Source organism: Buteo buteo, chromosome 15 (assembly GCF_964188355.1).
Source record: "Buteo buteo chromosome 15, bButBut1.hap1.1, whole genome shotgun sequence".
NCBI lineage: Eukaryota > Metazoa > Chordata > Aves > Accipitriformes > Accipitridae > Buteo > Buteo buteo.
Window position 1 is genome coordinate 9321738 of NC_134185.1, and position 25021 is coordinate 9346758.

The 25021-nt window shown below is 36.1% G+C and overlaps 1 protein-coding gene across 4 annotated transcripts in view; it reads right to left on the minus strand.

Moving 5' to 3' along the window:
- The window catches only part of IBTK (inhibitor of Bruton tyrosine kinase), a 62555-nt gene that overhangs the window by 29229 nt on the left and 8305 nt on the right, over positions 1 to 25021 (minus strand). For 3 of the 4 annotated variants that reach the window (XM_075046499.1, XM_075046497.1, XM_075046500.1), the window contains exons 3-19: positions 22191 to 22287; positions 20650 to 20774; positions 19512 to 19622; positions 18093 to 18263; positions 16811 to 16928; positions 14668 to 14848; positions 13316 to 13439; positions 10838 to 11015; positions 9296 to 9473; positions 7860 to 8456; positions 6432 to 6518; positions 5394 to 5476; positions 5254 to 5291; positions 3405 to 3501; positions 2916 to 3017; positions 1818 to 1935; positions 109 to 169 (exon numbers count right to left, since the gene is read on the minus strand). In XM_075046499.1, coding sequence (XP_074902600.1) covers positions 109 to 169; positions 1818 to 1935; positions 2916 to 3017; positions 3405 to 3501; positions 5254 to 5291; positions 5394 to 5476; positions 6432 to 6518; positions 7860 to 8456; positions 9296 to 9473; positions 10838 to 11015; positions 13316 to 13439; positions 14668 to 14848; positions 16811 to 16928; positions 18093 to 18263; positions 19512 to 19622; positions 20650 to 20774; positions 22191 to 22287 — 2466 coding nt within the window. The remainder of the gene's footprint in view (positions 1 to 108; positions 170 to 1817; positions 1936 to 2915; positions 3018 to 3404; positions 3502 to 5253; positions 5292 to 5393; positions 5477 to 6431; positions 6519 to 7859; positions 8457 to 9295; positions 9474 to 10837; positions 11016 to 13315; positions 13440 to 14667; positions 14849 to 16810; positions 16929 to 18092; positions 18264 to 19511; positions 19623 to 20649; positions 20775 to 22190; positions 22288 to 25021) is intronic. The other variant, XM_075046498.1, reaches the window with a different exon arrangement.

Here is a 25021-nt window from a genome sequence, read left to right on the forward strand (position 1 = left end):
GATGTTTCACATTCAGCCTGTCATCTACAGACCCTGCAGGTATGTATTTATTACTCCTCTGTTCTCATTTTAAACCTAATCAGCTTACACTCAAGTTGTACAACTTACCATTTTCCTGTAATAAACAGAAAGATCCTTTACAACTTCATCACTTAAGACATCCAGAGTCCTTAAAAAAAAAAATAAAAACAAATAGATTTATCTTACCAGCTTAAAAAAAAACAAACAAACCCATCACATTAATGAAAAATTCAAATGAACATTTTAGATGAATCTCACATACAGGCATTACTGCCTATTCACGGTGGTCCCAGAGTCAGAAGGAAGAAAACAAACACAAAATATAAACTAGTCAATGCCCTTGGTAAGGCAGGATTAAACCCACAACCTTTCCAGACAGCCTACCTTTACTTAAGGCCACAGCCAATACAGACCTATATAGTTAAGTTATCGTGAACTGGTCATTAGTTTATCTATTTCTAAATACTTTCAAGTCTTCTTGACATACATCTAACACTCCAAGTCTATGCAAATTCTTCTATAAAACTCAGCCACAACATTCCTTGACATTGACATTTATGCCAAAAAATAATAGTACAGCAACAAACTTTATTCAACAGAACTATCTTGCCCGTGTGAGCAGCTCTCCTTGCACAAAGCTGTCACAGATAGAAGTTCTATCTGTCTCAGGTGTCTCAGATTGAAAGTCTTGCTACCCAGTAATGACATTTTCAGATTTTCACTAAAATGCAGATAGTGTCTTAAGTGTAGTAAGATGTTTCATGTCCTTTCCAGGCTTAAGATGAAGCAAACCTGAATTCAGAATAATACTTAAGACAATGTTAGGAGATTTTTACTCTTCTCTCCAAAGTCAAAGGTTAAAATGTTTATACTTTATAAGGAAAGAGGAAAATTGCTAATATGAATGAATCCCTGTATCTGTGGTACAAGCAGAGCAGTTGTGTGACAGAGCAATGAAGTTCTGGCATTCTGAACTGGTTCAGACCTCTAAAAACTTATGTAGGTAAAAGGAAGCATGATAAAAATGCTAGGAGTGGACAGAGTGTACCAATAACAGAGATGCAGGGGCTTTTGGTTGGTTGGGTTTTGGGTGTGGTTTTTTAAAGTCTTTGCTGGAAAAGAAGTTTAATCAGTGCTGATAAGGCTTGCTCTGAGAAGATGACCTGTACTCTGGAAGCAACTTGAAGCCCTGTCCAAAAACATCAAGAGAAGAAAGGCCAGAGAACATCTTCAACTTCTTAGAACCCTAGCTGCATCATTGTGGAAAGCAAGGGTAATTAATTAATTTGTTCAGCCCTCACTGCAGACATGTAAAGCAAAGAGACTACCAGCAGGCAGGCCCATCCTCTTTAGAAAATGCACCAGCTATAATAAACCTACTTAAAATAAATTCAATTTGCATAGTAACTATGATGCTTAAAAAAAACAAAAAACAAGAAAAAAAAAAAGAGGAAAGAAAAAAAAGCAACCAACAAAAAAACCACAGCTGTTTTATATATCTTCAAAAACAATTAAAAAAAAAAAAAGAATGAACAAGATTAGGCCTAATGTCAAAGCCCACCGAAGCCAAGAGAGGTTTTTCCCCTTAATTCAGGCTCTTTGCGCCAGATTGTAACATAGAGTTTTGTACTATAGAACTGGTACAGTATGTACAGTTATTTAAGTAGTTTCTCCCTGTTTGTCAAAAACAAGTCTCCCTTTAAACTAGCAGCATTCAGTTGCATTTTAACATTTAACTGCTCATATTAGTTCTTCCAACCCTTTTGCCTTTTTGGGATGTTTGAATTCCTCCTTACCTTGCTTCAAGCAAAGCTGCCATATTGAGTCCTATGAACTGCAAGCAGGACAGTTTTAACTGTTCAGCATTATACATTGCTGAGAACTCCAACAGCTCGGCAGCATTCTTTAAAGTAACTGCAAAGAAGAAACAGAACAAACCAAATTGGACAATGTGCTGCAATATCATGCAGCAGTTTTTAAGACTTATTGCACAGCATGATCTAGTTATTGAAACATATCATATACTTCTCCATTCCTGGAAAAAATGCTAACGCTCAAATAGCCACAAACTAAAGCAAGCTCCACATAACTCTGTAGGAGCTTGAATGCAACGGCTGCTTCACAAAAATAGAAAGGCCCTACCTACAAACGTATCAGTTTCAATATATTGAAACTCAGCAGTCCAAATCAAAGGGGAAAAAGAAAAATAATAAGTTTCATATACAGCAGAAACAGTTCTTAAAGCTCCAAATGTTCCTTTAGCAGGGAGAAAGATTAAAAAAAAAAAAAAGGTGGTGAAGCAGCAGTGGGCAGGGGAGAGAGAGAGAGAAAAATGGAAGTCACTATGAAATGCCAAGGAAAAATTGTATGCTAACTTCTTGTATCAAGCTAAGCAACAATACTTAGTGTTTTCTAGAAGAGGCAGATCTTCATAGCCATATAGAAATAGCACTGTGCCAAACAAACAGCAGAAGAACTAGTAGAACTAAATACAAGGACAGAAATAGAAACACAGAATTCATTTTACCACGTTTTAAACACAAGAAGTTTACATTCCATGAAATAAAGGTTTTATAAAAGTTTGGTTTCTTTGTTGTAGTGGGTTTGGATTTTTTTTTTTCTTTTTGCTTTTTGCTTTATTTACTTTTTTTTTCCTTCTATTAAAGAGCATGAGAGGAAGACAATGATGCATAAGGAATGAAAGATCATGCTAATCTAGAACATCACCCAAACTAAAGAAGCAACTGTTAACAGCTATGCAATGAACAGCAAAAGGTAATCAGAGCGAAGGAATATAAGCAAATAATTCTGTGCTGAAACAGGCAAGAACATTAACATCTAAAAAAAGCAATTTTTATTCTCTAATGCTTTATAATACAAGCAGAACAACTCACGTTTTTCTGCAATGGCTACTTCACAGATTTCTTTGAGTCTGGATATAAGAAGTTGGTCTGCTACCACAAGAACATTACATATGAATTCCACATTTTGAGAATCTGGAAAACAAAGCATCATGTAAACACTGTGGGCAAGTCAAAAGCAACTATAACACATACAGATTCAATGAAAATTTACCAAAGGACAAATGTAATGTCTTTGCAAATTTTGATAGGATTTTCACAGCACAAGGAATAGCTTAGAAGAGCACAAACAGTCATTTTTTTGAAGGAAGAGAAGGAGGGAAAAGGAAAACTGCAGTTTGACAAACTAAAGAAAAGGTACAAAAAGACCTGAGCTATCACCTCAAAATCTAAAGCAAGAGTTACAAAAAATTAGATTTTCTACATAGAACTTCAACACAAACATATTAAGTATTGAATTTCTATTTTAAAAATATAAAAATTGCAGGAGCTACAGTTGAGTTGAAAATATATTAATGGCACCTTTTATCGCAAGAGCTTCATCTGTATACAGGTAATCTACAATTATCTGTAGTATGTCAGAATGGATTGGCATTTCCAGAGCTGAACAACAAGAAGCCTAAAAGGCAAAAGGATTAAAAAAAAAAAAAAGCTGACTACTTGGAATAAAATACAAAATTAAGAGAGCAATTATGTTTAGCAAATGACTTAGACTGAGGGTCACATTTTCAAAGTTAAACAATTATTTAAGCATTTGCACAAAATCTGTTCAAGTTCTTCAATTAAGAATTGATTGTAGCAGAGCAATTAAAATCTACCCAAACTTCTGAATACATATCCATGAAATAGTTCAGTGTTTCATTAGTTTGACCATCTTCTCTAACAATCCTCCTTGATTATAACACTTTATCCACAATTGTCTGAAAGTAGAATGACAGGAATCCCCTATGCAAGTACTGAACTGCTTTCCTTTCAAGGTAAAAGATGGAGTGAAATCACAAGTTCTCATGCAAGAATAAAATGAAAGTAGCCATTACTGTTAATCCCTCAGAAAACAAGGTCCTCAGCAAATCCTCCACTTGAAGAACCTTCTTAACCATTAAGGCAAAGCTTTTGTATGAGCAAACATTAGCCATTAAACCATGTAATTGTCACCATTTGTGTTCACGCAACATCACTGCTTAACAACTTTGGTTTATTTCAGGTGGTAGTGAAGCAAAGCTTTATACAAAAACATTTCTTTTGCTTTAGAACATGCTGCTGGTACTAACGTATTTCCTGTCTAAAGTTTGATAACCTCTTACAGAGATTAAGACTTTTATACAACATCTAGAGCATTCGATTCACAAAATATTTACTTATGAATTTAGGATGGTTTAGATTTACCTAAGAAATAATAGATAGCTTTCAAACTATACACAACTGATATAGAAATCAACTACACAAATGGACATTCAACACCAAAAAAAAAAAAAAAAAAAATCTCACTTGTCTCTCAGTGTTTTGGATATGTTTCCTCAGGGATGACTGAGGAAAAGGCAGCACAGTAACTTAGAGAACAGGTGAAGTTCTGTTACACAGCAGAAGAGAACTGCCAGTACTTTGTCAGGTTCTTAGATGTACATACTGCCAAAAAGCTATGAAAGTTGAGAAAACTCTTGCACACTGCTTCAGCTTTCAATCTCTGAAAAATGCTTCTCCATCTACACCTTTCCTCTCTTTCAACAAGCATTATCAATAGTATTCAGATACTTAAACAGAGCCATTTTGTGAAATTACTGTGTCCAGGAACAACCAGGGCATTGACATACAGCTAGCAAATGGAAACCAAGACAAATAAAAGATCTACACCTTTTGAAGCAGCAGCTGGTAAGTGGAATAGTCCTTGCTATCCTCTATTTCATTAACAGTAAAAGTCAACTAGAGATTCTACACATAGACTCTTGATTCTGCTGTATCTTTGACACAGTACATATGAAAAGCTATTCCATATTGAATACTATTTAAATTGTAAGATCTTTTACAGAAAGAAAATGAAAATTCATCCAAAGCAGTATCCCATAAGAACAGTCCAGCAGCTTTTATAAATCCATGAACTAGCTCAAAATAAACCTTTAAAACAAAAGTAATACTTTAATTTCATTTGATATACATTATGACATTTATTGCTCATTTAATATACAATCTCAATAGTCCAAATATAGAGTAACCAAAATGTGGATTTTTTTTTTTTTCTCGCAAACAGGATCCAAGCTTCCAGCCTTTCCTTTTCCCCAGTATTTAGGAAATGTTATTCTAGGAAAAACTGAAAAGCTGTCACTTATTTGATGCAACAAAACATGCCACCACACATGTTTATTGGCAAGCTTACCTCAATCCATGAGCTGCTTAACATGCTGTGAAAATAATCTGTAAAGAAAGGCATTTCAGTTCAAGATGCAAGAAAATTTCAGTTAAAAAAGACAGTATGACTCATATTTTATATATATATATAAAAATACACACACATACCAAGTCTTGCACAAAGTACACACTTATGACACGGGAATTCCTTTCCATCTAAAGATTTCAGGGTCACATCGCAGAGGTACGAACTAGAAGATATTTAATAGGATCAGAACTGTGACTATTCAGAAGAGCTACAAGTTGTAAACTCTACAAATTACATGCTTACTTTAGCAAGTTAGGATTTATCCTTTAAAATAAAACACACCTGAACTTTAATAATATCATATAAAATGAACCTAAAAGTACAGGCACAATAGTTTCAAGAGAGACATTTTTTGCTCAAAGTTGAGCGCTCAAAATTCCATACGAAGTACTTCCTTCAAAACACAGTCAATTACTGTTTCAAAATTGCTATGACCAAATAAATTAATTATGGCTAATTTTAGTCAGTCTTAAATGGTCTATGTTAGTTAGTTATTTCTTTTACATTAGTAGCTACTATAAGCTTTGACAACGCATTTTAAGAGTGAAGTAATCCAAATTCTTCGAAAAAGCTACTCTTATGCAATGTAGCTTTTACTACATAAGTAGTATTCAAGCCTTTGGGTATAAATAACCCAATCACACCAATGGAATTAAAAAACAAACATCACTGATAAAAACATAAGGAATTTTTCTGTTGAAAGATATTCCAGAGATTTTCTTAATTAGATAAAATTTTATACATTTGCTTATTTCCAATCCACAGAGTCTTATTGTCACAGAAAGCATATATACAAAAGTCATACTGCTTTTGACTGGATTACCCACAATACTTCTCTTGGCATTAGTATTCTACGACACTGTTAATCCACAGAACATGTTAATGTACAGCAAAAAGCAGCAAAAATATACCATACATAATCTATCCCAGAATACTACTTCATAGATCAGTCTGTAAGCATCTACAGAGAACTGCCAAACATGAGTTACTGTGAAAGAGACAAGTGTACCCCAGAAGTTAAAATACAGCTGATCAACCTTAGCCTACACGTAACAGATAAAGAGATGACATAAAAGGAAGATGGTGGGGGTAGAGGAAGCTTGATTTAAAAAGTTTACCATTTCTTCTGATTTAACTTTGGTTTGTTCCCATTCTTCTTGTTGACAACATTAATTTTTCCATTTTCTAACCTGACTCCATCCAACCTGCAAATCATTAACACTAGTAATAAGTAATACCATTCGTATACAGTTCAAACCATTAAGAAGAACAGTTTCACAAAGTAACAGCACTTCAGTGGGCTCGTATTGTGAATATGAAAAAGGATCTAAATCATTCATCACAGAAAACTAGAAAGGGCCAGTTGTTCCTTAAGTCTTCACTGCAGATGTAAAATGTAACTGACATTCTTTCCACATCTTAGCTATCTTATTTATTATCTTAGATGAAAGCTATACTGCTATAGTAAAGGCCAAAGTCCAACACCAGAGGGTCAAAAATCTAGGACTTAACTGACTGGTAGCAGTATATACATCTGAGCAAAAACAGTGGTTTGGAAGATATGGATGTTTCAGTACAGGCTTCTTTAGCACCCTAATTCATCAAGGAGGCTTGTGAATGGGATGGTAAAGACACAGGAGTGCTGCTGGTGGATTACAAACCAATGTGCTTTCAAAGGGAAAGTGCTCTAGCATGGAGATTTTACTTGGGAACTCAATTTTAGCAGCAGTTTCACATCTTTGCTGATTAACTTTGGCATTTGCAAAAAACACAGTGAAGAAAACTGCCCTGAAAAAGCTCACTCCCTCCTTTGAAAGGAAAAGACAAAAGCAGAAAAAAAAAAACAAAAAAAACACACGCAACCCAGTAATACAGTTCTACAGAGACATTTGGTCTCAATTCCATTAGTTTCACCACATAACATTAAAAATGCATCAGTTACACAAGAATTTAACTTTGCTTTGTGTTGTTTTACACTACTGTCCACTGCCTATAGAAAAACTGTAGACTATGGACCACAGACTAGAAATTCACAGGACTAAAACTCAATTAGATCAGCTGTCTCTAACAAAGCAAGTATGATGTTTTATGACAGTCATTCTGGAAAGTCAGATGATTTACATCAGATAAGTCTCAGAGAGCTCATGCCTTAAAAGATGCACAGGACAGATGTTTTAAATACAAATGTCCAAGAGGTTCTAGGACACAGTAAGGGCCAACAGCACATTTCCATCATATAGAAGCCTATTGAAAAATGATGCTTTACGTACATAATCATACTAAGAAAGTCTGCTTCTGATATATCGAGAAGGTCATACATGCTATCTCTTAGTGAAGAGCATCAGAACAAACTGATGTTGCTTTAAAGAGATGACATGGTGTGTGCTGTAAGCTTTTATACTTACAAACAATAAAACAAGAAAAAAAGGCAAACTTATCAACCCCAAATAGCCTTCTACTTTAATATCACCTAAAGTTAGACCACCTTAGATAAAAACACTCCGTGAAGAGCTTGCCAGAATATAAATGCATTTCCTTTCACCTACCTTCCACTTAAATTGCTGAGTCCAAACTTCTTTGCAGCACTCTGCAACATTTTTATGAGGTTAGCTTCTTCACCAGAAACTTTGCCTTTTTTAGATTTGCTCTTCTGTTTTTCATTTATAACTTGCACTTGATTATTTCTATAAATCTCATATGCAGACTTTCCATTAACATTTTCATCAAAACTCATTTTGCTCAGGTTAGAAATTAAAGTATCTTGATATTCTTCTGATTTTCCTTTATGCAGGATTTTTGGTTTATAACCATGAGTCAAAAGATCACAAGTATCAGTGTATATGAACTGCAGAAGGTATGCGAACAGATCTGGATGAACTTTCTCTATTACATAAAGATCACATCCAACAGCATCTTCGTCTTTACGGTAGATGTCTGGAGCGTCTAGCTGGTTGTCACTGGAAACAAACAGCTTCTTGAAGAAGTCAGAGCGTACAGCCAAGATGTATTTGTGCACGGGGTAAGTTCTTGTGCCAATCTGAAAAGTCACATCATGGATGCTGTCCATTTCATCTGTTTCATCTAACAGTTTGCCAAAATCCTCTCCAAAACTTGATAATGACACACTTGGAATTTCATAGAGACTAGAACAAAATGAAATCCATCAAAAAAAACCACTATTTACAAGCTCCACAAAATTTTACACAGTATGTTTAATGAAGAGGATGAGGTTGTTTCCATTGGGTTTGTTTGGGTTTTTTCTTACATTGCTGGACTACTCAACATTTCTTGTCCTATTCTTTATAAAAAGAACTAATAATATGGTACTTAGGCAATTAAACCATATATGTAAGATCTGTCTAGCTTCAGAATATAAAATATAGTATTTTGTCTTTATAATGTAGCCAATAAATATGTATTATCAGAACTATCTTATCTTCATCTTATTTTTCCAACAAGAAAACACAGAAATGTTTGCTGTATTTCATATTACAATCCAAAGCAGTAAGGAAAAAAAGCTAATATTTACTTATCAGATATATTGGAAACCATTATGAGAGCGCAAGGAACATGGTTCAGCGCTCTACTTACTCATTTTACCTGAAACGTTTTTTCCAAAGAAAGAAAGATCCAGTTTTCACTTTTATTTGAAAGCTGATTATTGGTGATCACCAAAGGGGTGAATTTCCACAGTATTTAGAGCTCAGAGTGTGTTAAGAAATACAGCGCAAATGCTTGCATTAAACACTTTAGATAAAACATCAACACTATCTATACTAATTATGCAAATATATAAGCTGAGGTCTTTGGGTAACTTCAACACAGTGTTTACTAACAAGTGCTATTCTCTAGCAGTATGGAAAACCACATTTACTGTGTCTCCTGTATGAGCCAAAAAATGGTTTTGAAAAGCAGAATGATTTAATTGCAATCACACACAAAAAAAAGAGAAAAATTACAGTTGTTGGTATTTTAAATATACCTTGTTTTAGGATCTGACTGTAAAACAGCAAAATTGCAACCATTAGGATCAGTGGCAATACTAACAGCTCGGTGGACAAAAGTAAGCTTCTGAAGTCGAATTCTTTCATACACACTGTTTGTATCATGTTCACAAGACACATCACATGAAGAATTCTGAAGGTTTGATACAAGTTCTGCTAAAACAAAAAAAAGATTGGAAAAAAAACCCCCAAAACACAGAAAGGTCCAGCTAATTAAAATGCAACTGATACAACAAAACAGCAAGATTTATGATTTCTCTAAGTCCATTGATGGAGTCACTGAGTCACTGAATAAGGCTAAATTATGCTGAAGATTTCAGCTCACTTAACTGAAATGCAGGAAGATGTTTTAACAATAAGACTTTACATTACATATAGGAGAGTTTTTATCCAGAACTTCTTGTGGAAGTGTTTTGCCACTTCATGTAAGGGAAAACACTCCATCTAACATTCAATGCGACCTCTTGTGGAATAAAACAAGCTGTGCATCAGTGTACAGCAGTGCAACATTGTTTGCTTTTCCTGTCATATCAATTACAGCAGATACAATACAATTGCCTTCAGACTTCATATTATATCAGTTTAAATTATACTCAAACTAATAAAATACTATTGAAAAAATGTGATATTCTCTGAATACTGGATTATTTTTCAAGAACTGGATAACTGAATACATACACACCGTTCACCACATTCATTAAAACCTTTCAAAAAAAACGGCTCTCATTCATTACAAATCAGTGATTAACATCAATTAGACAGATGTGTAGAATAAAAGGAAGTAGCAACAGAGTAAAACTAGTATTCAACTCTGGATTGAGCAACAGAGGAAAGATTTTTGCTGTGAAAGAATGCAAAAATGGACTGATACAACTAAAGATGGAATCTCAGTATCAAAGGAAGTAGAACTGCAATGTAAAGCTATAAAGTTCAAATACATTCCAGGTTGGAAGTAAATCCGTTTCTATCCATAGAGTTTTAAGACCCCTACATTAACAGGGCTGACAGTTTCAATTAAAATCTTGTCCTATAGTAGACAGGTATCTTCCTTGCAGAAAAACAATCAGTTGGGACCTACTCTCAGCAATATGAGCCAAGTTAATAAGGTGGAAATTGCTCTGGACCCTGTATTATGCCCAGATAAGGGTCTGGGAAACATAAGGTTTCACAGACTTAGCAGCACAAGCAAGTACATGCTCATTCTTTTATTCAATGCCAGTCTCTTAGGACTGGTCATCTAATATGTGACAAGATCACTACACAGGACCCTTGTACTACTATTACTCTTCAGAAGTACTTTTCTTCCTGGAAGTCTCCACCTGAAGGATAACTGAAGGCTGCAAACTAAGTAAATCTTAGCATTACTGAGGAAAGAGAACAGCAGTGGTCAATGCTACCAGCCGTCAGCCACAGAGGAAAGAACGAACTCACCACATAATACTGTTAGACACTGTAAAGAGTCGATTAAACTTTTATATTGATTTGAAGTACTTAAAAACCATTAAGAAATCACAGCTAACCTTTCTTTTCTGAGATTTTTTTCCCTTCTTCTAGCCACTTCCCTGTAAAGGCTTCACCATCCTGCGTGACAAACATTATTTCGTTCCCATTTAAAGCAACGTCGGACATGAAGACTTGCCGGCCATACACCCAACGACACTGCTTCATGGAGTTGTTAGATGACTTCCAGCAAAACACCTATAATACCATTTTTTCAGAGAAAAATATCATATAAATATCATATAAAAGCAGTTACATAGTACACCCTACTTTTTTAAAACACAAGAACATGCCATCTCGAAGTTGCATATAAAAGGAGAAAGATATTCTTCAAAATTATATCCTAAAGTATTACGAGCATCTGTTACACAGAAACCCACAAGTAAAACAGGGAAAATCTATCATGATATCAAGATCCATTTGCCCATAGAGGGCATTTGAAAAGCTTCTCTGAATATTCTAATATCTTCACAGCAGTCATCTATAGGAGAGTTTTTACTGACATTTCAATAAGGACAGCAAAAGGTGTCATCAAGAAAAGAAACAAGTTTAATCTAGTTCTTAATTTACAGATATGTCCAGCCAGTTTGCTTATAAATCAGGTAAAATTCAAAACTAGCACACCAAATATTTAAACCATTTTCTGTTAATTGTTTGACAAAAATCTCAAGTTTCTCTGTACCAGCTAAGGCTTTGGAATGGAGATTATGACCAAACACAAACTTCAAAACATTCAACAGAAATGTGAAGAACTGCATGCACAGCAGGACTCCAACAAGGTATACTGCAGACATCTGAAAAAAGTGAGCACGAAGCAACAATCCCACACAAGGTAAAGCCAAGATGTGGCATTAGTGGTGCTGAAGTTGGGCTTTTGTCTTCTCCATGGAAGAACCTGCACAGGTCTGTTAACACCTACATAAGGAAGGGACAAAAGAATTCGTGTAGCCTATTTCCTTTTCCCTCTCAGCCCTACAGAATCACAGAATGGTTGAGGTTGGAAGGGACCTCTGGAGGTTATCTAGTTCAACCCCCTGCTCAAGCAGGGCCACCCAAAGACAGTTGCCCAGGACCATGTCCAGAGAGCTTCGGAATATCTCCAAGGATGGAGGCTCCACAACCTCCATGGGCAACCTGTGAAAGTGCCCAATCACGCTCACAGTGAAAAAGTGCTTCCTGATATTCTGACAGAGCCTCCTTTCTTTCCTTTGTGCCCATTGCCTCTGGTTCTGCTGCCATGGGGCACCACTGAAAAGAGCCTGGCTCCATTTTCTTTACATCTTCCCATCAAGTATATATATACATCGATAAGACCCTCCTTAAGCCTTCTCTTTTCTAGGCTAAACAGTACCCACAAAGAAAGTACAATCAAGCCAGACCAGTAAGCATTGATTCAGGAAACAGAAGTATTAAGATCCCATCCCTCTCCTTACTCAATAATTTATAATGCCTAAAAGCACTAAAGATCCCAGCATTTGCCAGTATTCAGCATGGAAAGATATGAAATGTAGGTTGACACAGTTCCACTGATGCAGGAAGACAAAAGTAGTTTCTTACTGCTAAAGCAGTGTCACAAAGATGTTGAAAGAGCACTATCAATATTACAGATGCTAGAGGCTAAACCTCACATCAAGAAATACTGAACCGGAAGTTTATAATCTCCGAGACAACTAATGACCTAATAAACAGGTAAGATCATCCCAAAACATAATTAAGTTAAATGCAAGGAAAGAAAAGGAAATACCCACACTGCTCCCTATTTTGATATACAAGCTCAGTTTTTAACACTCTTTAAGGCAGTATTTCAGTAACAAAACCTTTCTGTAAACACCACTAGATGGCACTGAAGGTTTAGATTTCCCAGTGATCGGATCTGGAAAAGGCTGGTGTTTTGACAGGTCCTATAAACTGTTACTCTATGAAAGAATGAGGGAAGAAAACAATAAATCCAGCACAGTATTCCAGCTGTAAGAAAACACAGTGTCTACATTTAACTATAAATACTAAATCATTCACCAGGTTTAGCTGCAACTTTCCAACAATAAAAGGGACATCTCATCTACAGAACAGCTGCTTTTCACCAAAGGCTCTAAAAATTCAAGTTCAGAGACTACGTCTGAGACTACTTGCAAAGGGTGTAAAGGTGACTGGGTAGATGGGGTGAGTGGAGAGACAGGGGGCAAAAAAAAAAAAAAAAAACAACACAAAACACCAGACCATGTACACTATATAACCACTTATGTATGTGAAAACAAAGTTTACACATTCACTGAAAAGCCATTAGATGTTCACAGATTTAAAAATAAACTACTGTACATTACTTCCATATTCTTCGCATAGCCCTTTAAAAATAATAATACTAAAAAAAAATCACTATCAGCTATATAGAAATGAACTGGGTATTTTCTATGCACGATTTTGTCCTGTCTTATGTTTAAAGTTTGATTAATCAGTATGTAGCTTGCTATATAATTACGATTTCTAGAGACACAACTTACTCTTCCAGCTTCATCCAGCGCTAGAATGCAAATCTTCTGACCACCATTTTCTTTAAGATGCTGGGTATCTACCTTATATTCCAAATATCCCCCATTAACAAGAACTTTTTTAAGGTTCAGCTGTCTGGAAGAACACAAAAGGTTATATTAGTATTTCTTCATTGTGTACTTATGTTGCTTCTATGACAGAGTTACCTTTTTCATTTAGAGAAGCAGTAAAAAAATATAGTTGAGGTAGTGACACTGAAAAATTACTTAAGTTTAGTTTCTCCCCACTGGTATTACTAACATAACTGCTAATAAAATACTATTAGTAGATTGTAATTTTTGCTTTGCTTTTAAGTCACATCATATCCACAGGTTCTTCATAAAATTCTGTAAGTGAAAACCAGTATATGATTTAGCTTTGATCTTCAGCATTACAAAAATTATAGTTGTATAAATTTCCTTTAGGTGTTTGTATTAGAAGACCTATCCTATCCCAGTAGGCCATTTCTCAGGTTTTTGGCGGGGTTTGTTTTTTACCTGATCAAAACCATACACATTATCTCTTTTTAGTTTCTTAGTATAAGAGCGCAGTACATAGTATTAAATTTCTCCAAGTGCCAGCACCTTCATTTACAACCATGTAGAAGTAGTATAAAATAATCATTAAACTATAACCTGTCAATAAATAGTTAGAATTTGAAGTGAAGCTGAAAAGCTAACTGGGAGTTAGCTGGGGAAAAATGCTCATTACCTCTTCTAATCTGTTATTGCAAACTAAGTAAGAGAGAATGGGATCAAATAATTTCCTAAATTTACGAGTCACAGGCCCAGTTTCTTCAACAGGTTTTACATCCAGGTGTTAGCATATGGTCCAGATGATGTCACAAGGTCCCCCTTGCAACCTAAATTACCCTCTATAGCATATTAGATCCACACATTAATTATGAAATTCAGACCCCAAATTACTGATTCAAAATCATAACAACATAACTAAATAGAATAGCAGATCTTTAACACCTCTACCAAGATGCATTTATACAAGTTCAGGCTAAGAGAGGAACAAAAAATACCAGTTTCAATATTTTTAAACCTATGGCACAAAATATTTCCTCTTAGTATGTTTTTTTTAAATATCTTTGGTAAAGAGCGAGTGGCACCTTACCCTCATCTAATAACAAAAACAAATAAACAAACAAACAAAAAAGCCACCATTTATATGAAAGAACTGCAAATGAAGAAAACTCAGGAGCACTCTATTCTCTCTACTTTATGCACAAAAATCTTTAAAACAGCTTGCAGGTATAAGTCTACAGTGAAATCTTCACCTATCGTACTTCATGACAAATTAGGAAAGTAACACATACTTGGAAGCCATCTTTTTGCACTGATAGTCTGCAAGTAAATAAATATCTCCTCTTTCAGTAACGCATACTGTAGCGCCATCACTTGCAGAGACCAAGGACACAGAGATATCTTTGTGGTGTAGAGCAGAAACTTGGCGAGGTGCAGTTACGCATTTTTCTCCATTAGGATCCAGCAGATAACCTAGAAAATACAACACACCCCAAAAACATTATTTGCCATTCCACACATTGTACATTTAAAGGACACTTTGCTACACTACTTTGAAGAACCTTTAAATTCTAAAAGATATTTTAGGTAGTTAGATAATACATCTTCAAAATAATTAGATAAGAGACCCACCACACATACTTGTTAGTTCACCACAAACACGAGAAAACATTCAATATTTGATACACAAAATATGACACAAGGCATATTCTACAGGGAAAACTATTTAATGCTGTTAGACTCTGTAGTGGTACTGCTTTTGATCCCAAAGAAAGAACATTTGGTCATAGTACAGTTCAAGACACTAGAAATACTATCACACTGGCATAAATATAGATTATTTCAGCCACTGGAAGATACCAAACAGGCTTGTCATAAAAATTACTCTAAGCGCACGTAAGCATGAAGGCAGGCAGCTATGTGAAACAACAGAGAAGGCTGGAGCTGTAATGTAAGGTCTCTGAAAACATATTTTAAAAAATAAATAAATAAATAATCAGGCCATTGCTGCTCTGCAGCATCAAGAAACCTAACACAAAGAATCTCATACATAACATAACCCTGCTCTGTGTGCATTCGTATCTGCATAACAGAGTGGATCAGGGCACAAATATCCAGAACACGCAGCAGAGCTACCTCTAAAGCTGGAAGCAACTCTGTCATATCACAGTGTAGTGCTATGCCCAAACATCTTAAAGAGGCAAGGTTTATTACCACAGGTCTGTCATAGTGCCCAGCTGACACAACTATACAGCTTACCATCCAATTACTGGCTCTGTATGGTACTGCACTGGGCCATGTGCACACCAGAATAATCTCAACACCACAAGCAACCACAAAAACAACTTATGTGATGGGTACATGTAAAAAAGACCAAAAACAAACAAAATATTCACTAGTAAGATACTTCTCTGACAAAGACAAGTTTTTTCACATACCTTTGCAATCTTAAATAGGAACACAAAAAAGTGTCTGAACCTGATGCCAGAACTGATGCAGATTAACTGTAAGTATCAGAGCTAGCTAACAGTTTTGTTTGCACACAGATACAGAACTGCGGAAATGCAAATCCAAACCAACATTGCAATACCTGTTTATCAAAAAAGACAAAAGCAATTAAAATATCCCATTCATACAACAAATCAAGAAGTTCACTAGTTGGCAATACATTTTTATTAGGTTCTTTCTTGACTTCAGAATAATACTGAGTTAAGTGAAGATTCTGGTAATGGCGTTGTTGAAAAAATTCTAGATGTGGGCAAGCATTTCAGTTTACAAAGTTAGTATGGAAAAAGTTATCAGTAGCATCTTTACAGCTCCTGGTGAAAGGACATAGGCAAGAGAGCTGAATGCTAGTTTGTAATTTATTCAGGGCAGTACTAGCCAGACTGCTGGAAGGAGACAAGCATGCCTTGGGGTAATTTGCAACACAAACAGCACATTCTGTTTCCTGAAAGTCTTCAGTAGCAGGACCACACAAGATACATGGAAGGCAAAAGAATTACAGAGTTCAAATAACAGAGCTAAGCCTGACTAGCTCCCATCAACTCAAAATGTGAAAGTGACTGGCGGTAATGAAAAAATATTCTTCAAAAGAAGTGTGAAGGGATAATGTCATCAGACTGAGTTTTTTTAAAAAAAAACAACCAAAAACCACAAAAAAAACCCAAAAACCACAAAAAAAACCCAAAAACCACAAAAAAAACCCAAAAACCACAAAAAAACCCCAAAAAACACAAAAAAAAACCCAAAAAACACAAAACAAAAACAAAAAAAAAACAAAAAAAAACCCCAAAAAAAACCAAACAAAAAAAAAACAGAGAGAGAGAAGAGAAAGCTTTAACCAGGCTTCTGTTGTAAGAAGCAGATGACAGCTTTAGTACGAGTAACATCTTTTAATGGCTGGGTTTTACTTTCAGAACACTTCTACCTTACCTAGTTGGCCGCCATTCAGCCCCATGGTATACACTGCTTCCTTAGTCCATAGCACTGTATGGAATCTGCCTGCAGCCACTCCAATCACCATTCTACCTTTCAGGTTTTTTGCCTGAACCTAAGCACAAACCCAAAGTACATCTTAATATTAAGCAGCAACAGGTGAATTTCACATGTACAAACTTCTGACAACATTTAACTCCTAAAGTCATTAAGGATGAAGCACTGCTATCAATCCACATACAGTCTATTAAGACAGGATTATTTCAGAAGTTTGTCAAGTGGTGCATTATTGCACTAGTGACAAAAAGAAGTAAAATTTTTACATTATCTAATCAGAACTAGAATCAAATCTTCTTAAGCTGTCTTCATAGGTAAGATGTTGAACAAGACTGCACAGGACATGTGTAAGACAGCCAAAGAAGATTCAGGTGCTGCAAAAGTGTCAGCTGAAAAGTTTCAGCTTGGAAGTCCTAATGCCCTAAACACACTGCAGAACACTATACTACTAATTCCACCAAATTTAACTTGATTTTCCAGATCAAGATGATGAAGATCAAAGCAAATACTGCTGTCATTACACTACTGAAGAGCATCCCATTGTACCCCAAAATGCTATCCTGTTGCACTTTGGCCAATTATTCTTTCCTACTTTTATAACACTGGTAGTACAATGTTGTTCTACTCCACATGAAGCTTCCTTTCAATAAAAGGTAATGTAACTCTTTCATAAATTAGAAAAAGTTACGAGATTGAGCATAGAAATACAGTCAAGTTGCTGATGCCCATACCCTCTCTTCCCTGTCGCTGTTTTTCCCAAAGCATTATGACTCCAGAATCAACAGTGTTTCCAGCAAAGGACACAACTATCAAACCCTGAGATCCATCATCCAGTGATTCAAAAGGAATAAAGAGCATGAATCTCAAGTAACACATACCTATTACTTTTAAGTCATTTCAGCTACAGAACAATTTGGGGAAGAAAAGGCTTTTGGCTATTGTACCTTGTATCATACCTAGCACTACAAACTTTGGTACAGTTCAGGTTACAAACTAAGATGTTTATCAGGACACAGTTAAGTATTTAAGATTGAGATGTATAACAACACAGAATCAAGATTTTATCTGAGCTCACATTTGACTTTATTGTCCTGAAAAAGTTTTAAAGTTATTTCCACAATCTTCACATTTTACTTTGTTACACAAAAAAAAAAAAAAAAAAAAAAAAAAAACCACAAACCAAAATAAAAACCAACGATGCATTGACTGATGTTATTTTTACCTGTCTAGGAACACTGCAGTTAGGAGGAGGAGGAAGAATACCCAACTGATGGAAAGTATTTAAACCAAATGTGTAAACATATCCATCTTCTGTTAGAACAACAGTATGATCCTTAGCTGCAGCTATCTGGGAGCACTGATGGCTAGCTAAGCCTTCCACAAGTCTTGGAACCTGAACAAGAAAAAAATATATTGATATAAAAATATACTGGTTTGATATTAGCCAATGACCATCTATGAAACTAAAGTTACACCAACAGAAAGTCATGACCAAATACTGATCTAGAGATGAAAATGCATTTGAACATACAATACACTCATTAACATAACTACCACATCCAATGCAGTAAGATAAACTACGTTCATTTGAAATGCGTTCTCTGCTATCAGGGGAGATGATTTTTAAACTACCTGCTCTGAAATTAGGTTGGAAACTATATCTTCAGGACAGCTGGACAAACATTAACTATTACCTCTTTTGTTTTTCTTTTTAAATTACCACAAGCAATAAAGATTTCTCCCTCCAAAACCCAGGATAATCCTAAGAAAATTCCACAGAATAAGGAAACAGTTCTGTATCTTTGACTCTTCATGCACTCTAATGTAAGTTCTCCTTTGTTTAACTGGATAACATCCCAATTTCAAAACAGCAATTTGCAAAAAAATTCTGATTTCACAGAACCACATTTTTTATAAAAAAGCATTAAGAATTGAGCTCCAGTCTTCACTATAACATCCAGCAACATAATACCAAGTTCTACCAGATACTTGATATTAGAAATTTTAAAAAATTATTGTGCTGCAACCTAAATGCACACTACCAGGTAGAGTGCACAGGATAAGATACTAAAGTCTAAGAATTGTATTGTCATCATACCTTAGTCTTCCCAAATTTCGTTTCTGCATATTGCAACAACGTACTATTCCAATGAAAATGATAGGCGAGTTTTCACTTAATAGCTGTGCAAGTCTAGTCAGAAGCAACCCTACCATCACTTTTCATGCCACTACAGCTCCACGGTACTGCTGTTTCCTTTGTGCCAGGCTTGACACTCATCAGACGGCATCACAAACATATTTAAGAAGCCAGCCCAGCCAAACAACATTTATTTCCACTTATCTGGTATCAGCTAGCCTTTAAAACAAGTCAGCCATAACACAGAAGTTTGACCACAGTATCTAGCTATCTTAGATTAAAATATATTTAAATGTACATTCTTCTGCTCTCTGCCACCTCACTAGTAGTACTGGAGAGGATTTTTTCTGTTATTTGTTGAGGAGCAAGGGGGTTTGTTTGAAATCAACAGCAAACTCATTTTGAAAGTACACTCACAGAAATTCTAATTCACTTTTTAGACTTGCTGTTTGAAATAAAAGAAACATCATGCTAGACTACACGAGATAGCATAAGACAGCATACCAGGCATGTTTGTTCATCACCATGACCCAAGCGTCCTCCTTGTCCATGCCCACATGTATAAACTTGACCTTTGTGGGAAAGGAACACAGAGTGGAATTTGCAGAGTACCACCTGAAAGAAAAAGGGAAAAAAAGGGGTAGGGAGGAGGCACTACAGGACAAATGAATTTTCTTGGATAATCTGAAAACACCTGCCAAACCTACATCATAAAGAAGTTCAGCTTTAATAAAGATCTGTTCGTAAAAATATGAGTAAGATACTAGCATTAAAGCACAGGTCTGCCAAATCAAGACACAAGGAACACAAAATATTTCCTTTAAATTTATTCTGTACTGCTTTAACCTACCTGAAGAGACCTACAGTTTGTATTTATTAAAATAAGTTCAAGCATGGCCCTACAGCCTAACAGAAGCTCAAAAGATTGAGTTTTAAGGGCAACAACACTGCCTCAGAAAAGCTGAAGGAAACATGTTAAAAGACTGCAGCACAGATTGTCTGCCCTGAATGCTTGTTCAAGTGGTACTTTAAACTTTCAAACTTTCTTAAACTGAAGTCCCAAGAAGTTATCAGGGACAAAACTACTGCTACAGAAGCATGCTTAACAGCACATGCTGCTTTCAACATAAGAAGAATTTTAATTCAACATGTATCAAGCAGATTCATTGCCCCACTTCCATTCAGTATGGGAGTTGCACAGGAACTCAGAAACTCTGAACTTATTTAATGATATACCAGCCATATATACAAGGTAAACCATATTTAAAAAAAAAAAAAAAATTTCTCCCCACCAAAATAGAGAACCACAATTTCACTGAGGGTGATTGGGGCGGGGCAAGAGCAGAAAGCAGCAAAAGTATAATACAGCAGGCCTACTCTAGTACTCCTTAGCTGCTCTAAGCTGCTTGCCAGATCAATGGAAACTGCTTGCTGAGAAATAACTAGGAAGAAAGAAAAAGAGATGGGGCAGGGAGGAGGGAACAAAACACCAAAACCAAACACAACAGAAAAAAAACACAGACCCAACTTTTTTCTTCCATGCAAATTTTCACAACTTGGTAACGTCTTCGATACTTCTTCCCCCTCACACACCCCTCCCAAGTTCACCGAGAAAGGGGCCTATGTAATACATTAGGAATACCTGTTTGATATACACGCCATTCCGAGGAAAAAGGTCCACCAATTCAGGATGATGTTTACCCTGTTGACCACCATGACCCAAAGTAAAATTTATATTGTTTCCCCAGGTGTAGACTTCTGTGGGATCTGCAATGAAAAAAATTCCCTCTGCAGCTTGTAAATTTACCAGTCTTGTGCATACTGACTTTGAAAAGCAACTCCTGCTGTTTCTATTTAAAATTTTAAGAGGAAAGCTGTTTTTTTACCTAAAACTGAACTTTAAAAATATTAATTCTTATGAGCAGTAAGGTGCTATGACAAAATATTTTAACAATAATGTACAGATGATCAACATTACTTATACATATTTTCCGGTTGCGGAAAATGCAAACATTCCTCAGCAGCAGATTTACTCGCTATGCTTTCAGAAGACAACTACTACTACCACCTTAGGTTATACATGCTTTGCTTCAATTTAGTAGCATTTCCCAAAAAACATTATGCTGTCATGTACGAAAACCATAAACACTTTCAAATCAGAGATGTGGCCAAAAACTAACACTTCATATTTTTTAAATAACCTCTCAGTTACAGTGATAATCTGAACATCATTTTCTGATGAGTAAAAAACTGAAATCAATGTATATTTGATCATGTTGCACCAATATTAAAAAGATTAAAGCATTTTAACATATTTTGCAAGATAAAATTAGAAATAGCCAAAACTCAGTATCTGTGTAACCAAAATTACTTAAAATGACTGGAAATAAGCTGAAAAGAACATGTTTCACTGTACAACAAGACTGAACTTGGGGACATGGAGAAAAGGAGAAAGAAAGGGCGTAAAAAAGTATAAAACAGCACAAAAATAAATAAATCTACTAGAAAAACTACTCCCCTGTCAAAGAAAAACTTGTGTGCTCAGAGTTATTCTTACATACTCATTTCCTGTTTGGAGAAATAGTATTTAGAGTGACTGTAACTAGCTTGTATCAAGCTACCTTGTCTAAAAAATATTTTGAAGATTAAGGAACATACTCTCTCTCTTCACAAAAGACACAGAAGTGATGTAAACTACTCTATCAAATTCAAAGACATTGAAGTCTCTCTGGCAACTTGAATTGAGATAAAAGAGAAAAATGACAGAGTAACTGAGGTTGAAAGGCACCTCTGGAGACCATCTAGTCCAACACCTCTGCTAAAGCGGGGTCAGCTAGAGAAGGTTACCCAGGATGATGTTCTCTCAGGTTTTGAGTATCTCCAAGGATGGAGTGTCCAAAAATTCTTTGAGTTACCTATTATATCACTTGCTTTTTTTTTTTTTTTTTAAACCTCTAAGTCAGTCATTATTCCTTCATTTTTGCTACACATGCATCCTGTGCCTACTACCAACATTCTGCACCTGCTGTCTTATGATATTAGTGACCCCCTGTCTTCAGAAATCTCATGACTTACACAGTCCTAATCAGATACAGAAAACATTGTCTGCACTGGTACATACATTAATAGACTGTTGAAACAAATCTCCTTGTAAAATACAATTTAAGCTATTTGATTTCCTACCAGTTTTCTTGAACACCACGTGGATTGGCCTATCTTTCATCACAAGATCCAGGGCTGATAAGCCTTCTTTATCTTGAATGTACAGACTAACGCCATGCTGAAAGAGAAGGAGAGGAGTGGAATAGAAGAACAGAAGTTAATTTTAACTCCTAACAAATCTTTAAATGAAGTTTAATATTGATAAAAGAAAATCTTCAGATTCAAGTAGACTGTAAGCAAATCTCAAAAAAACAGTGCAATTCTGTTCAGCCACGCATACATCATGTTGATTTATTAACTGGGATTTTATTGTATGAATACTGATTGAGTAATAAGATGTAATCAGTGAAACACAAAGGAAACACACTTGAAGATAAAGCACTGCCATCTAGGAAGTGCAAGTATTTACCAAAAATGCATTTACCAGCTTTGAAGAACACATTTTCTTACATTGGCATATTTACAGAAACAGTTTTGACAAGCTGGAGAAGTGAGAAAAATTTAAAAAAATCTACTATGGCTTTGAAAACAAACAGGGAACAGTGGTTCACAGTTGCTGAGAAAAGGCAAGAGGACGTGAACAGACAGACAAGACAGCAGCAGGGAAGCTTCAGAAACATGGAGTATTAACAGGTCATTCCTTTAGAACTCAGAGAGATGTAGATATTCTCTGTAAATACTGTTTTCTCAATACAAAAAAGTGCTGCTACACCAGCATTGGTTTTAAAGAAGTCACATGTCATCAGTCACATCCCTGAAGTGAAGAACTGCAGATATCCCCAAGCAGAACCTAATGCATAATACAGCTGTACCCACATATCGCAGCTCTTGACTAATATAAAGGAAAACCGTAGAGAATATCACACTTAAGAGGTAAACACATGAAATACAAAAATCAAGGGAGCACAATTCATTCAAGCATGACAGAAGGACAGCTAGCCACATCTGCAGTAGGGATTTTAACCCACAACTTCATTTGGAAAAACACTAGCCAGAAGAACAACAACATACATTCTCCAAATTATAAAGGCAACCGTACTAGCAACAGTGTTGATACTAATTCACTATATGACAGAAAGACTGACCTATTTTTATGATTTAACAGGTAGCTGGATATTCTTCTCTTTGACAGTTGTGTAACTCATTTACAAGCAGAACAGAGGCTGCAGTGATATTCACATGGTCCGAATTTGTAAAAACAAAACCCAATTGCTGAGTGGCAAAACTTGTAGTCAGGTACAATCTGAGAATAAGTCATAACTGCCTCCAGCCCACAACAGAAGTCTGTCATCCACACTAGCTGAGTACCCCAGAGGTAGATTCTGGGCCCAGTACTGTTTAACAATTTCAGTGATGACCAGACGACAGGACAGAGTACACCCTCAGCAAAGCTGATAATGAAACAAGTCCAGGAGGAGCAGCTGATAAGCCAGAGGGTTGTGCTGCCATTCAGAGGGACCTTGACAGGCTGGAGCAATGGGCTGAGAGGAACCTCATGACGTTCAACAAAGGGAAATTCAAATCCTGGCCCTGGAGAGGAATAACCCAGCGTACCAACACAGCTGGAGGCCAACTGGCTGGAAAGCAGCTTGGCAGAAAAGGACCTGGGGCTCCTGGTGGACAAGCAGTTGACCACAAGCCATTAATGTGTCCTCACAGCTAAGAGCCGTGAAAGCATCCAGGGCTGCTGTGGGAGTGTTGCCAGCAGGCATTACTCAGCACTGGCAAGCCACAGCTGGAGAGCTGGGTTCAGGTCTGAACTCCCCAGTACAAGACAGACATGGACATACAGGTGCAAGTCCACCAAAAGACCATGAAAATAATGACTGAGGCATCTGACATAATAAGTAGAGGCTGCGAACTGGGATGCTTAGCTTAGAGAAGGTTGAGGGGGGAGGGGGGAGAGTCTTACCAACATGTATAATACATACCTGATAGGAGGTAAGGGGTGGGGATCGCAGTGATATCCAGTGGCAGGACAAGTGGTAATGCACACAAATTGAAATATAAGAAATTCTGTTTAAACCTAAACCCCATTTTTACTGCACTGGTATTAAAACATTGGAACCGAGATGTCTTGAGTCGCTGTTCAAAATCCAACTCGACAGCCCTAGGCAACATGCTCTAGCTGACCTTGCTCGAGCATGGGGGTTGGACTAGACAACTTTCAGAGATCTCTTTCTAGCTCAGCTATTTCGTAATTCTACTCTATAATCCCTTCCTGTTGTTGCTCTAATACTTTAAGAACATATCCTTTTTATAAGGCAGTACAGCAGAAAGACTTCAGTTAAGGAACTGGGAGGCAGAGCACTCTCCGTGAGTGGTTTCATTCTGCTTCTTAGAAGAAAATCAGCAGAGCTAGCTATCAGAAAAATCTCACTCATTTATGCAACTGACAGAAAATACGACTGGGGAAACCTGTACAGGCCTCCTGCAAGCAAATATCAAAGATACAGACATATACACACACACTAGAAGACCGATTACTTTTTCATACATCACATACACAGTTTCTAGTTTTATAGAGAACAGAATCATGTGCAATTCTCATACAAACACCTACTTTTGTTAAGTTTAATGAAAACCTCCTCACTATGAAAGGGTACAGCACATGAAATATATATTTAACAGTTATCAGACCTTTAAGAATTAAAAAAATACTGGATCCACAACCATTTTTCTTAAAATCTTGTTGAAAGCAGAGAGTTTTATATTTACAAATGGTTAGTCACTGCAATTTAAAAAGGCTGAACTCAAAATGGAAAATTCTCTGCCTTAAAAGGTTTGCTTTTAAGTAACCCTGAATCACAAACATTTCATTTTCTCATGTGGTTAAAGGGACGCTGAACATC